This window comes from Watersipora subatra, chromosome 1 (genome assembly GCF_963576615.1).
Source record: "Watersipora subatra chromosome 1, tzWatSuba1.1, whole genome shotgun sequence".
NCBI lineage: Eukaryota > Metazoa > Bryozoa > Gymnolaemata > Cheilostomatida > Watersiporidae > Watersipora > Watersipora subatra.
In genome coordinates this window covers 14017608-14034066 of record NC_088708.1, presented here as the reverse complement: position 1 = coordinate 14034066, position 16459 = coordinate 14017608, and the positions used below count along the sequence as shown (strand labels likewise).

The window sequence follows — 16459 nt, the reverse complement described above, 5'->3', positions numbered from 1 at the left end:
ATTGGTCTACACTCCATGCATAGAAACTACGCAAATTCCGTAAACAGTCATTAATAAAAATCATTTACGGATAAACGGAGCGAGCCAAGAAGACTCATTAAAACACTCTGTGGTGAAACATTTCTTTTGCGTAGGGGATGAAAGCATGTTAAATTCTGCCCATCTTTTGTTTATGAAAATGATAGAATTGGCAATATAGTCTTAGACCTGCTGGCATGCCCAATTTACTTTGACAGACTTGCTAATGCATCATATTGGTTAGTCATCTCCTAGAATTAAACTTTTCTCTGGTACATTTTTATTTCCATACAAGAGAGATGATTTGCAAATAGATTCCTTGTTTCTGATACACGTAAAGCAAACCTGCAATCATATCAGCAGTCAAGTATGATGTTACGATGACAAAATGAAAACTATCACTTGATTGGCCAATTATTGACATTTTTGAACATTTAATGTTTCCAAAATGTTAATCCAAGAATTATGGAATTACGAATCTATCAAAGGTGATATTTGATTTTTACATATTTCTCATCTCTCTACATGCACAAGAGGCACTGGGCACGTGGAGAGATGATATTGACTATTAGAAATACGGACAAATAGTCAATAATACTCACTTATACAACAATATGCATGACAAAACCTACCTCTAACTGCAAGCTATTGGGCTCTTGAGAAATAGCTTCAGAGCGGTACTTGGAAATGGCTGGGCTGAGCTTAATGTGGGGAGCAACGATCGGGCCGAGTTTAGTTCGAGCTGCTATAGAAACTCGACTAATTATGTCAATGCCAGCAGTGCTTTCGACAATCTCAAATATTGATGGTAGTGTTTGTCGGGCTCTGGAAAGGGAGACAATCTTTATTAAATATACAAACACTAAATGAATGCCCGGGTAACAAAATGGTCTTTGAACAGAAAATTTATTTTCATTTAATATACACAACAATTACCATTCTAACTTTTAAACTTCATATCATTGGAAAAGTGTTCTTTTGTGCAGTTCAAATGAATATAGAAAAAGAATGAGACCATTGTAAAGGTTGTCAAACTTTTTCAAACAACTGTAACTTTTGAATTTCATATCATGGAAAAAGTGTTTCGTTGAAATAAATTCGGAGGAAAAAGAAAACTGTAAAGGTGTTTAAATGTAAATGTGAAATCATTAGCAAGTAATGGCTAAATATAGTGTATTTTGCTAGGACTACATTAAAAAATTATTCGGTATACGATTATATGATTTCAGTCCGTTTCAGTGTTGGCATCATAAGGCGAAAGTATCGTATAGAGGTATAGGATGGTATAGAAGCCCATAGTAATTATTTAATGCAATCATTTCCTGGTAAAAATCATCATCATTAAAAAAATAGTAACAAAACAATATGTTAACCTTGGTAACTTTAGTTACCTAAAATAAGTTTAGTGCGTTTTGTGGTTATGATCTTGCAAGAAAATCTAACATTACAATGTACTACGTGCAGAGTTCTTACCTTCGAGACAGATGTGTAACATAATCGTTGAATCTAACTTAAATGAATTTAGTTTACTAAAAACATACTTGAAGGAAGTTTTAATATGAATTTTAGTAAAATTTTAACTAAAATTGTATCACTTATTTGTTTGTGAACCTGTTTTTACCATTACGGATGACACTGAACTGAGATACAATAGGCAAATTTCAATTTTGAGAGAAATGTTTCTTGATATAGTATGGCGGAAAACAAATTAGCCCTAGTGGCGAGGATGAAAAAGCATTGTGTTGCATAGAGTTAATAGAGTTTCAATTAATACATCATTTAGCATGGGCAATCGGAAAAAGGGTATACGGTGTATGATAAGAGCAATAGATTCATCCGAACAGCGTAGCCTAGTGGCTAAATGCATGGTTCGAAACTTGCGGCTGCAATATTCATGAGTTCAAATCCAGCAGGATGCGAGCTTTCAATTCCAAGATTTTAATAGCTATAGTTGGACACAGCAAAAGTACAGAATAACAGATACACAAACTTTGAGATTTATATATATATAGATTTAACAACATTAGTCTTAAAACAATGAATGATAAAGCATTCTACGAAGTCAGATAAAATTTTTTATCAACTATAGGAATGGATTAGAGTACATACGAGTGCCTCAACATGCAAGAAACTCAAGATACGAGCAGACTTTCGAGCAAATTTCTTCCTTGAGAAACGAGTAATCTTTGAGATGCGAGCCGGTTGTTGATGGCCAAGTATGCGGGAGAATGCTTTTGAGAACAGCAACGCTCAGTATTTCTCCTTGAATCCATTGGAAAAACGTTTTGAAAAGATTGGCCAAAAGTTATGGTGTAAGCTAGGCAAAACGCAACTAACCAGAAACAGATAATAAAAAATTAAGACGATGACAAAATTAAAGTAAGTGTAGTGAAAGACTAAAACTTAGCTTCAAGTGTGTGTTTAGTAAGCTAAATTCATTTAAATTAAATTCAAAGTTTCTATTATGTAGGGTCACAAAAATTAAGTGTACTGAACGTGTTGCTCTCAAGTCTCTCTCAGAAGGCCATTATCCACAACGTCTGTCTCGAAGGTGAAACATCCATAAAGTAGTAGTGTGCACAGTGATGTTACATTTTATTGCAAATCATAACCACTAAATAGGCATTTGTTACTTTTTAGCATAGACACTGAATTACAACAATTAAAAACTTGTTTTTCCACGGCAAAATCCTGTTTCGGTGTTTTTCATAGTATGCTAACGGATTAATTTGTACTTGGCTATTTTATAAAGGAAATAGTGCCTTGAGACGAGTAAATTGACATATGAACTCAGGTCATACTCGAGGTATGACTGTATTGGACACTATTAATCAATTGGTGAACTTGCCATCTTGCATAACATGATTAAGGCCTACTTACAAGGACTTTGGTGTTGATAATTGCAGCGTTTGTTCTCCTGGTTCCATTTCAGGACATGACTCAGTTGTGTGGCTTGAGCAGCCACAAATACTGCATTCTAATAAGAAGCAGCAACAGCATCAGTGGTAAAATATACACGAAGCCCTACTAAATTCTATAAAGTTTTTATTTAACCTCAACAGAAGTTCATTAATGAATGATAAAGGAAGTTTACTGTGAACCAATTTTTATTGTCAAAACAGTAACACCAATACCCTAATCCCTCCTAATTTGTGAGGGTTACGTTTAGAATTCATTTGTGAAATAGAAACTAGGTGTTTTGAAGTATGAGCCAGAAATTCAAAACTTCTAAACTTTCGCAATCACTTGTCCTTGTACATGAGTTATACTTGCTTAGCACATAATATATACAATACTAAAACCTCTACAATGATAAGAACTGAATGGTGAAACATGACTGAGACAAGAAGTAAAAAGGCAAAGTCAATGCTAAACATCGTTGCTAGATGCCGTTGGTGCTTTCAATCGATTCTTTGTATATGAAGGAGCATGGATAGTCAAAGTTTATTCGATAATTGAAAAACTGTTCTAAACTATTCTTCGAAAAAGTTCCAATTTTGTTGATACCAGCGACCAGCTTGTTGCTAGGGAGCTTTCAAATCAATAGACTGTCCGCTCCACAGTCACGCCTTAGCGGTGAGACTGACAGTGCATCGATATACCTATCCAAATGAAGGCCACCGCCGAGTGAATGAATGCCCCACAGCTGCATATTTACAATAAAATATGTTGTACTGGTGTACACAGTATTCCTTAATTTATTCATTTCAAAACAAGATAACAACTACTTTTAAGCAAGTTATTATTATTAAATAAAAATGAAGAAACTTGAGTAGCCGCAAGACCCGGGTTACAGCAAAGCCGCGATAATTGAAGCCGCAATTATACTGTATTTTAATAGGGTAAAAACCAGTTGATAGTGATTCCACAACAAAATCCAAATACTGAATATTTGCTATACTAAAAGATGTAAGTTGCTACACACAACACAATAAAAATGGAACTATTGTGTGAAAATAGATAGTTTCAACTTTTCAAACTTACTAAAAAGTTTGTGTTGGAGTATTTTGCAGTTGGTTTCAATTTAATCAAGTAAAATAATAACATGATAGAATAAGAATGATAGAAGCATCACTACTCAGACAGAGCCAGACCGAAAAAAAATTGAAATAGGATACCACTCAACAAATTTTTCTTACCATCTGGAGAGCATTCCATGACAAAGGAATATATTTCAGCCAATCTAAAATAAGAATAAGAACAAGTAATGGTGACACATTCAATAATGACACAAAATAGATAAAGTAACTTTGATCAATTACTTACCAAAAGCACGTAAAGTTACAATAGTGAACTTCCGGTACATGCGTAGAACGTAAGAATAATATACAATAGCGGTCAAAGACCACTCTTCTGAGCAACTCGTGTAAAAGCAACTCGTGTAAAAGTGCAACACTTCAGAATTAGAAAGATACCTATAGAAAGACGATCTGTTCTGTAATTTTTGCACACTGCGCTATATGGATGGTTTTATAATTAATAGAGATATTTCAAAGTTAAACATTCTGTGTAAAGTGTTTTGTTATGTGTTGTTTTGTCATTGTGTTTTCGGATTCTAATACTAGTTGGCAATGCAAAATTAACATTGCAAAATGAAGCTGTAACAAGTAGCTAACATACTGAGAAAGAAAAATCACACACATAACACAATTTACAGTTCCACCCACAATTTCACTACTATACTACGGGTAAACATTTTGTACGTTGCTATTACAAAAGCATGACCTTCGGTTCAGGAAGCCATGGCTCAGTTTGGCTGGGTAGCCAATTTGACATGTCCGATGAAACATCCATCAACAAATGATTGGTTGAGGTGCTTTCTCACAGCTGTGGTCAAACACACATGTAAATTTTAGCAAGACTAGAAAAATAATGCAAAACTAATGCGCTGGTGAATATATGAGAAAACACTGCTGCACAGCATGATGGTAACACATTGTGGTACATGATCAAGGATAAATATGTTTTCGAATCTCCAGCCATAATTCTGTATAAGCTACTGCCTTTAAAAACCAATCAATACTTTTGCAACTACATATAGGAATGCGCCGTTATATAAAACACTCCTACCAACTTTGCACCAGACAGTTATCCAAACCACTGTTTATTAATACAGCAACAAAAACATTTTGACTTCTTGCAAAATGAGTGTCTCAATAAAATTTTAATATCGAATAATTTTCGGGTTGAAATAGTATGACAATCACCTTACATCAGCTTACTTAAAATGGTGCCTCATTGCAAGTGTTGGCAATCGCTTTGTCATTTTGCTTATTTGTATATTATAGCTTGTATGAGAATGGCTAATTTAACTGTATGGAATAGACTTCTGTGATATAAATAAAAATCCATGATGATAAGAACTGCAAAGATAACGAAAGCTATTTTACAGGCATAATATTTTATTTGCTATTAACCAATTGGTAATTTCATTGAATAATTAACAACCTAGTCACAAGTGAGCTCTATTGTACACTTTGTGCAGTTGAATATATGTAAGTTTTACTGTGTGCATGTCGAGGTAAATTAATATCATTGATCAGCAGTAGTAAATATCAAAATACATAATTGAAATGTATCATTATACATTTCGAAAATGTTGATGTTTTGCTCCTAGCAATTTGAACTGCTAGTACAACGTGAACCGTGCATGGATGAACTGTTTTGTAATAAAATGTTAGAGCACTATCACATATAGTGATTAACAATTTCTTTGAACAATACTCAATGCCATAAATAAAACTGTCCTAAGTTCACAATCGAAAATATAACTGGTGTCACACCATATATGCCAACTCTCACGCATTGGGCGTGAGACTCACGCAATTGCCCCATGCCTCACGCATTTCACGCGCATGTCACGCAATTGCCCCTTTTACCCAAGCAACCCTGTTTTTTGCCCTTATCTGCAAGTAGTAATCATATACTTACTACTAATAAACAACTATGTATAAACATATTTGTGGCATTCTCATCTATCAATAACTTCCACCTCCACGACATGTGGTTTCCATATGGAGTTATATTATTTTTTGCTGTGGTGTTTTTATAGGCTATGAAAATTTACCCCACTCCCATTTTCATTGCCCCCAAAATAGACTCTCAATCCTTTCCCCACTCCAAGGTTGGCAGGTCTGTGTCACACTGTAATAAAGTGGTACAGGTGCGTGAAAATTACCCAATAACAGGTTTTTGGGATAGTTTTGATTAATTTCTTAGTCAAATTTCATTCACGGAAGAACGCTCACAACAAACTTGAAACCTGTTTTTATCCTAAAACCATTACACTTTCAAACCGAAACCGCATACTAGAGTTCAGAAAGAAAACTAAATTATAATGTTGGAAACGTAAAACTTGATAGGCTGTGTTATGTCGAAAAGATCCAGCCAAACATCCACTGTTGTGAAAAAATAACTAAAAACATTTGCACAAAAAAAATAATATCAGATAATATGTGATCGTAACGTCCAATTTATGAAAACAATCGTGAAAGCACAATCTGCCGAATAAATTTTGTCTTTCAACACGCGCATGCGTTCTAGTAAAAGATGTATCCTTGACCTCCAACAAAAGTTTGTTAGCGGAAAAGCAGTTGTTCTTAATACAATTAGGGCACAGTCTTGATGCACCGCTATAGACAGCTTAAACGTTTTAGATTTTAGTCAAGTATGTTACTACGGTACTAAGGGGAAAATAAAAAAATACTAATGTATTAAGGTTCGCAACGACTTTGTTCTTTGTCACTGGTATTATCTTTTATAAGAGATCATTATAACCTACTAAACATTTTAATATCATATTTAATTAAAAACTACTCAGTAGTTCTATACTTTGTTTTCACTGACACCCTTACAAATGACAAACGTATTTGCCATCCTCTCGTTTAGTGGACGTGAGATAATATCAACATAGTGCTGAAAAAGAGCGATCAAAATAACATTGTTTCGGAAATATTTTAAATTGTGGTAGTTTTTATCGGGACCAGCAATGTAATTCTTAGTTTTTTCCATCTTAGTTGTGACAATCACTGATCTACGTGAAATGTTTTCGAGTGCTGTTATGAGCAACACTGGACACCATAAACAAAACGCTACATCAGTCTGCTGATAATTACTAATATAGTGATAATACGAAATGCGTAAGGTGGTGTCAAAATGAAGCGAAATTAGATACATTTATGCGATGTTCTTGATTGAAATTTATCAAGGTTATATCACATCTCAACAGTCTTTTTCTTTTATATGGCTTTGTATTATCAGGTGTTCATCATTGAAGTTGCTATTGGTAATCAAAGTTCTCATCACTCCTTTAAGCAAACAATTCGTTACTCACAACACAAGCAATTTGAGTTTATGTATCCACAAATAGCCTTTTAAAGATCATAGGCCATATTTAAATTGTAATTCATTTTGTAAAATTAAACACTTTAGATATGAAATTTTATACACAAAACTCAATGCAACTTGGAACAGACTGCGGGAATAAAATTTGAACATCTATTTGTAGTGTTTTATCTGAGTGATCTTACAGAGACGTTGGGTTAACTCTGGTGTTACTTCAAATAAATGATTCTACAAAGGTCTAGCACTTATAATTGCATGTACAATAACTAAACTAGGCATAAATTTATAGGTGAGAATGAAAAGCTGGTGTTACTCTAAATGTCAAAACGGTTTTTGTTTTAGGCTTAGAATAATACACCACCATGACAACAAATCTTCCAACATACAAGCCTGCTATAACGCCTATAGATCTGTTTCTCAAAAATCACCCTCCACCCGCTACCTTACCCTCTAATGGTAGCTCATTTGGTACCATCACCATCAATAACAATTTTTTAGAGCGCATGAACACTTTTGGTATGGCTTACTTTCACATCTTAACTGTAGCACTATACCTTGCCATACTGTACTATTCAGAGGCTGTTTATGGTGTAAATGCCGTTTACGTAAACTACTTCACCACTTATGAGCTGTTTAGCATATTCGCCAATTATTACTTGGCTATGAAATACCCTGCATATTTCAAGCCTGTCGACGTCTGTGAGTTACCAAATGACACTTGGTCGTTCTGCAGCTATTGTCAGCAAAAACAGCCACCGAGGTGCCATCACTGCCCACTGTGTCATAAATGCATTTCAAAAAGAGATCACCATTGTTTTTTCATAGGAACTTGTGTCGGTCAAAGAAATCAAGGCTATTTTGCAGTTTATTGTTTTCATGTAGCCATTGGCTTGTATATTGGATTTGGCATTTTATCAGCAGTACTGTCAAACACATATTATGAACTGTTGAGCTGGGACTTTTACCACTACATTCCTCCTGTCACACTTTTTGATGTTCTCAAGGGTCACGCTGATTTTTCAACTTTTATGCTGGTTGTTCTTATGTGTGGCAGTTTGGTAACTGGAATTTTTACAGTGTTTTTGTTTCTTTGGCAATGCTTTCTAATAACGTGTGATCTTACTACATATGATGCTCAAACTGCTTGGAATAATAATAGTATGGGTATTATCTTATCTAAGCTGAAGCCATGGTATAATATCAAGGCTGTATTTGGAGTTGTCCCCTTTTTAGCATTTATTTTTCCCCTTCCTATAAGAAATTCTAAGTCAGTTTATAGCTATCGATCTAACAAGTCATTTCTGTAAAATATTCATAGGTGCCGCATATCATGTTTGTATTGGTACAAAAGTTTTCTTTGTTTGGATATCACAACATTTTCACTATCTATTTATTCAATGGGAAACTTGAGCAGTTAAAATACATGTTTTGTTTCTCTTTATAGCCATATATTTGATATATAAATGATTTTTTCCATGATAATGCCAAACAAATTTAGTTCTTGTCTCATTATCAATTGCCCACACTTGAGTAAAGTCAACTGAACAAGCATCATTTCTTCGCCTTTTTTCCTTTCTTCGCTTTTTTCCCTTTCTTTTTCTTTCCTTTCAGCTTGTCCTTAGCCTTAAGCATCTGTTTCACACGGTAAGCCCTATAAAGAGCTTGTATAACAATAGCAGCCTGCACCTTTCTTTCCATATTACGATACTGTTTATCTTTACCCTCTTTCTCAGCTTGTCGTCGCTTCATAATCTCCTTGTACTCCTCCTGAAGGGGATGAACTTACATGTAAATCAAAACATTTATAAATATCATGCATGCTCATGCAAAGCAAAATTTTCAAGCAAGAGTTGTTATGATGTTTGCTACATATAATTTTCATCAAGATGCCGTCATTTGTATGAGTGATAGCCTATCTAGTAAGGACAGTCACTTAATTACAATAACACTACAAACCTGAATCTTTAGAGATACATCAATTGTTACCTGCTTATTTTTTGCATTACATAGCTTTTAATAGATATATTGTGCTTCAATCAAAGAATTGTTGGTTTTGTAGCTTTTGCTGCACATAAAAAGTAAGATCTGTTAATCAGAATAACTTTCAACCTGACTCGGTAATAAACATTTCCTAAATAATCTGTGAAATTTCTACTATTTCTCTTGTCTGTGATATTTTAGGTGTCTAAAATATACTACAATTTTTGTTTGAAGGTGAATCCTTTAACGTCGCACCCACGTTAGAAGGTAGTTTCAACAGGGGTTGAGTCAGAAAACCAACCAGCGTAATATGAGTCATAGAATCAGTTTCGAATGAATCATACAACCAGTCTAGTATGAATCATAGAACCAGTCTAGTATGAATCGTAGAACCAGTCTAGTATGAATCATAGAACCAGTCTAGTATGGATCATAGAACCAGTCTAGTATGAATCATAGAACCAGTCTAGTATGAATCATAAAGCCAGTCTAGTATGAATCGTAGAACCAGTCTAGTATGAATCGTACAACCAGTTTAGTATGAATCATAGAATCAGTGGAGCATGAATCATAGAACCAGTCTAGTATGAATCATAGAACCAGTCTAGCATGAATCATAGAACCAGTCTAGTATGAATCATACAATCAGTCTAGTATGAATCATAGAATCAGTCTAGTATGAATCATAGAATCAGTCTAGTATAAATCATAGAACCAGTCTAGTATGAATCATGCAACCAGTTTAGTATGAATCATAGAATCAGTCTAGTATGAATCATAGAGCCAGTCTAGTATGAATCATAGAATCAGTGGAGCATGAATCATAGAACCAGTCTAGTATGAATCATAGAACCAGTCTAGCATGAATTATAGAATCCTAACAATTTGAATTGTCTAGTATGAATCATACAACCAGTCTAGTATGAATCATAGAACCAGTCTAGTATGAATCATACAATCAGTCTAGTATGAATCATAGAATCAGTCTAGTATGAATCATAGAATCAGTCTAGTATGAATCATAGAACCAGTCTAGTATGAATCATACAATCAGTCTAGTATGAATCATAGAATCAGTCTAGTATGAATCATAGAATCAGTCTAGTATGAATCATACAACCAGTTTAGTATGAATCATAACTTACTTTAATGTAGGTACATGTACTTACATCAAGCACTTTAAATCTTTCTTCTAGTTCAACTAGCTGTTTCTTCTCCTCCTGATACACTTCATCTATCTTTCCATACTCTTCTTGTTTCAGTGTCATTTCTTCATCAAACTTCTGTATCCAGTTTTCAATTTCAGACTCTATTTTGAACTTTTTCTAGGAAGTAGACAAAGTATTTTGGCTTTAAATTAAGCTGCCAATTCACCTCAGGTCTTCAGTTTTAACAAAGATCTAAAGGATGATTACCATACCCTTCTGAGCCGTTGCTCATCATCTCGGTTATTTTCGATATTCCCAGTTAGCTCAGTGGAAATATTTTTTAACTCAGTTTCTAATTTCAATTTGAGAAGCAGACTCATTCGGTTTTCAGCAAACGTTTGTTTCTCCGACTCTGTTTTTGCTCGTCTGATATCATCTTCTGTCGCTTTTTCAAGCACTTCAAGATTTTTCTGTAACAGAGAACAAAATGAGACAAACGAATTCTATGATCCATGAGTTGTAAGATGAATGCAATCTTTCTAATACATAAAAATCTCCAAGTTTGAGAATTTGTAATCGCAAGTGATTTAAATTTTAACAGACGGTTTGCCCTTATAAATTCAAAACGTGTGCAGATTATTCATGAGTTTTCTTTTTATGTAAATGTAATTTATATGCTATTCACAGCACATCTTGATGCATTCCTAATAAAAAATATCAGATGATAATGATTGGTCTGCTTTTATATAAACAATTACAAAAGCCAACCTGCAGATCTCTAATGATGTCATTCCGCTTCATTATCTCATTGTTACGGTCCTCCAGAGCTAATGCCAAGTCTTCTTCAAGTTTCTCAATAATCATTTGGTTGTTTCTTTCTTGGGCAGATATCTAAATGTACCACAGTTAGAGTTGTTGTCATAACATATTATGTTAAGTCGAAAAAGAACTGTTTGTAGATAGTCTTTATCAGTTAGATGGATCATATAGCATTGCCATATAATTACCGTAAAAACTCTAATGGAACGCTACCTCTATTTGAACACCACCTCTATTTGACCACAACTATGAGAAAAGGGTTGAAAAATAGAGTGCCACCCTCTATTTGAACGCCACCTCCATATGACCGCCACCTCCATTCGACCGCCACCTCCAATTAACCGCCACTTTGACTATCTTTGAACTTTATGAACCCATAATATCAAGTGATCAGTAAAAAAGTGTCCACAAAATCATATTAATAATAAATCGTTTACATTAATAACAATCAACTCCCTCATTGTCTCAGGCTAATAGTAGCTCCTTGTTTAATGCGGTCTTGATATTTCGATGTAAATATATAAAAAATGGTTCGCGAGTTTTGGGCCAAAAGTCATGTTTAGCGAACAAAACTTTCACGTGTTGCATTTGTGCTAAATGCAATGCGTAAAAGTTTTTGTCTGTCAAAAATTGTTTGGATGCTAATATCAACTAGTTCAGCATTGCAGAAAAAAGAGTTGAGGTCAGATGACATTGTGGAAGGTATTGGACAACCAGAAGATGTTCGTTCCGTCGAATGCAATGATCAGAACGCAGCTATCCTAGTAAACAATGCAAATATTTTTGTTTCAAAGACGTTAGTTTTTGTTTCTGCATGTAGTATACATGTAAGTATGGTTCATTGTAATTCATGTAATATAAGTATGGTCCATTTATGTCAATTGTTCACGAATAAATATTTGTAGCACTTGGTAAATTATCATTATATAATGTATGAATTTGCAGATTCATAGCATATTATTTGATAGCATCATTGCGATAATCTGATCTTACAATTGATCGACGCTCGTAACTCCCCTTCCATTACACATAAAAAGCTAGCTTTGCCTGCAAATTGTAGCAAACAAATCAATGAGTACAATGAGCTTTTATGCAACAATGGTAAATATAAATAAAAAATAAAGATGTCTTCAAACTTAGAATGAAATAAAATTTGAAAGTTACAACAAATTGCAAAAAAGGACGCAGGCTATAATATCATCGCAGGTTAATTGCAAGCAATAGATATCAACTGGTAGAGATATTTTTCGGTTTCTCAACACATATTTATTAAGAGATCTTTGACAAGTTGGAGGTAAGTTAACAGATCTATTGCATCCAAAGGGTTTAATAACGCTCTACCGGAAAAAGAAAGCAACATATAGGGACATTCGCTTCGCTCGTATTAAGGCTAAAATTATCTTCCAAAAATTCTGACGAGCCATTGAAAAATACAACGCCAGCCTCTATTTGAATGCCGCTTCTAATTGACCGCTACTATATAGGAAGGGTTGAATAAATAGAGTACCATGGCATTCAAATAGAGGTTTTACGGTATATTATCACTTTTAATCAGTTTCATCTATTGTATACCAATTAACATCAGATGGCCTTTCAATATCATTAGTAGCATACTGATGTTCAGTTTAATCACATGCGCATAATAATAAAAATAGAAATATACATACATTTACAATAATATATATTTACTAACTTTTAATAATAATAATTATATAATGACACTTTATAATGATAATTTAAGATAGCTATATAAATTTACAGCACAAACACCTTATATTAATAAAGATAGATGTATACATGAACAGCTTACACACTATAATAATAAAGATATACTTATACTGTATATATACATGTATATATACACATTGTATATCTTATATTTATAAATTTAAGTGTTTGTTGTATGTCCAGTTAATAGCGATTGGTTAAAATACACATGCTTGCGATTCAGTGCACCGTGAGAGATCATGATTTGTATGATCATATGCACAATTATTCCAAAGGTGGTGTTCACAGCGAGGTGGCTGCATGGTTTAATGATAGTGCATTTGGCTCCTAATAGTTGCACCCGAAGTTATGGGTTCGATTCCTGGAAGGTGCAATCTTTTTTCCTAACACTCTTAGCTGGCTTTGAATAGACACGGGTCTTGTTACATTAAAGATTACCATGTTAAAACACCCGTTCTGCAGACACATGTGCTATCCTATCCACTATGCTGTCCTTGCCATACTATCATTAATTGTTCACATACTTATTGCAACTGTCAATCTTTAATGTCAATTGATTAAAATCACACGCTTTATGCTTCAAAGAGCACGCTTGAAGATCTTGCTTGTGTGAGAAATCAGATCGCAATATTTTCCTAACCTGACTTAACTTATAATAACGGCTCTTATTATAGTAACTAGCTTAAATTGCTAGCTTAAATTATTCAAATTCGTTTGGTAAAGAAACATAGCCAATTGCAATTACATTACCTGCCACTTTTTACAAGCTATTTTAAATCTATCTTGAGTGAATGTGTAGCATAAGAAATAAGAAATGTTTCTCAACAATCTGTTTTAGCTATGCCTCAAGCTTTCGAATATTTGAATTGGTCTGACCCACAAAGAAATAAACAAACTCCTTTGTTTAAAAGTTAGAATGGTAATTAGATATGTTGGTTAAAAATAAACATTCTGTGCAAAATATTTTATTAGCCGTGCAACACGGGGCATTCAGCTAGTTTTAGAATAACTGTCATACTTGCACTGGCATAATACATTTTATATCAAATATATTATAGTGGGGTAAATGTCATTGTAAAGCTATCATTAGCACTTCAATATATGACTCACGAAGACAATGTACATAAAATCACTTACTTGAGACAAATACTGCATCTTCTCATTTTGTTCCAATGGTGTTACAAGAAGTCTATCAAATAGCATATCTCTCAGTTCTCCCAGGCACTGCAGAAAATATGAGGCTTCTTTATAGCGACGCCCTCCGGCAGTGCTCAATAACTTTTGTATCAATGTCTCATCTTTTTGAAATGCCCGCAAAACATTTCTTATTGAGAATTCTATTCTGGTTCTTGCATGGTTGAGCTTGTAAAGCAGCAAATCTTGTTGAGCCTGCGTGTAGTTAGGCAATGTACTGACAAACGAGTTGTAACTGTCACTGGCTGACCGGGATCTCATGCGGTGCGGTATGAGTTGAGCAGCAGGGCTAATAGGTTTAAAGTTTCTTTGATTTGACATCGTTCCTGGTAGGTTCATGCTGAGAAAGTGGAACGCTGCATCTTTGGATCGTACAGAAGCTGCTGATATATCACTATGTTCTTTTACTTTAAGCTCTTTGCTAGTTGTAAGATCGGTACCGCTGCCGGTGGCTTCAGTAATTTGAACGGTCTTTCCTGCCTCTAGATACATTTTCTCTATCGCTGAGAACTCTTCCAGCGTGTCAGTGTGCTCTTCTAAAAGCATAGTTAATGTAGGACCCAAGAGTTCAGCATGTTTGGGTAACTCTTTCAGTATGTTGGGCATCACTAGTATTACTTCACACTTTAGCTTCAGCTCATCTAGTACTCCAATAATTCGCTGAGCCTCTAAGGTTGAAAGTTTCTTTTGGTAGGGCACCAGGAGTCGAAGAGGATTCAGTTTCACTTTACCAACTGGTGTGTTGTGAGCATTTAGTTGAGCGATAAACTCTTTCTGCGCTTCATCTACTGTTTGATGGTCATCAAGACTACCGGGTGAGGAAATGGCTGGCAGCTTCAATCGTACTCTTTCTGAGTGAAAAGGCTTGAGCGATCCAGTTAGCACTTGAGTCATGCCCACTTGACCTTGACCGATTCCTTGTGGCTTTGATAAAGGCATAGTATAGCGGTTGTACCATACAACTCTAAAGGAATATTATTAACAATGCTCCTATTTGAATACAATTGTTTGTCTAAAAGACATTGTTCATATTGAATGCAATCCACAGGAAGTAGAGTATGACGCTATGTTAAGCACCACGTCCAACTTTCCCTTTTTGAATAGTTTCATGTTTTTAATATTTTACTCTACAGAAAAACCTTAAAAGACAAACATCTTTTAAGACACTAAACATTTTTTATAGCATAATCTAATCTCATTTTTTTCGTGTAATGAATCTGCACGCGAAATTTTAGTTTAGTTCGTAGTTTAGTGACGCTAGCCAACTGATAAATGCTTTAATGCTCAGTAAGTTGTCATTTATGCTGAGATGTACATACTAGGATTAGCTCAGTGCTAGTGTATTTATATGCTTGACACAACACTTTGCCTTTAGTACTATTGTAAAATGGTATCTGAAACCTTTGAATATGCGACACATATCTTACTTTATTTGTGAAGCTATTAATTTTTTGTATTTTAAGTCAAATAGTAATGTAATAAAGACAACGATGTCATCACAGGCAGCATGAATTTGTATCGCGCATTTAGTATTCGTGAAGAATGTACCACAATTTCCAGAGTTATAAGAAGACAAAATAGTAACAGTAATAAAATATGTAGCAGGGTTCTGAGAATGCTACTAGACGCGTTTTAGTCATATATGATGACATAACCTAAAATTTAATATAATTTTTTTTTGGGTATGTGAAAATTTTGCTAGCAGTTGTCAAGACTAAATTGTGCGATAAACTAAATAAACTTTGTGTTCTTTTTTAATAGAAATGGTTATGAAATTTCAAAATCCATTTTGCCTTTTTGTTTTTCAGTGTTTTAATTGCACATGATTTTATACACAATTTCATGTCGTATACTGATTAATTACAGTAAGTGTAAAAAATTAGCCTTAGATTCCTCACAACAAATTGAAATTATACTTCTAATTCTCTGTCTATTGACCATATTGACCTTCTAAGTATCTCAACACATTGAGAATGAAGAATTACATACTGGTGTTTTTACAGCGAACTATTTCTGTCGATCCTAAAAAAATCTCAACAAATTAGAGACAGTCGTTTCTATTAAGGAGGTTACTAAAGTGGATTAGGAACTTAGTTGACTTGGAAAATTGGTTGACTTGTTAGAATCAACCTTTAGAGTCCTTTCTTCAACCTGTGTCTATAGTTTGCTTAAACATTCTTTGCATTGTTTTAACTTGTTCATGAACCACTGTGAACATTTATCACGGA

At 34.3% G+C, this 16459-nt stretch overlaps 2 protein-coding genes across 2 annotated transcripts; one reads left to right on the top strand and one right to left on the bottom strand.

The window, feature by feature from the left end:
- Positions 1-6705: 6705 nt before the first annotated feature.
- Positions 6706-8844, top strand: LOC137408451 (palmitoyltransferase ZDHHC16-like). The gene is made up of 2 exons (XM_068094990.1): positions 6706-6736; positions 7705-8844. Exon 2 carries the CDS (start codon positions 7725-7727, stop codon positions 8667-8669), a length of 945 nt encoding a protein of 314 aa, XP_067951091.1. The 5' UTR covers positions 6706-6736; positions 7705-7724; the 3' UTR covers positions 8670-8844.
- A 69-nt stretch (positions 8845-8913) lies between these two features.
- LOC137402790 (dynein regulatory complex protein 10-like) lies at positions 8914-15170 on the bottom strand. Its single transcript, XM_068089326.1, has 5 exons — positions 14175-15170; positions 11259-11381; positions 10763-10960; positions 10512-10667; positions 8914-9129 (listed from the first exon to the last, which is right to left on the bottom strand). The coding sequence occupies exons 1-5, from the start codon at positions 15168-15170 to the stop codon at positions 8914-8916; spliced, it is 1689 nt and encodes a 562-aa protein (XP_067945427.1).
- Between the last annotated feature and the right edge of the window lie 1289 nt (positions 15171-16459).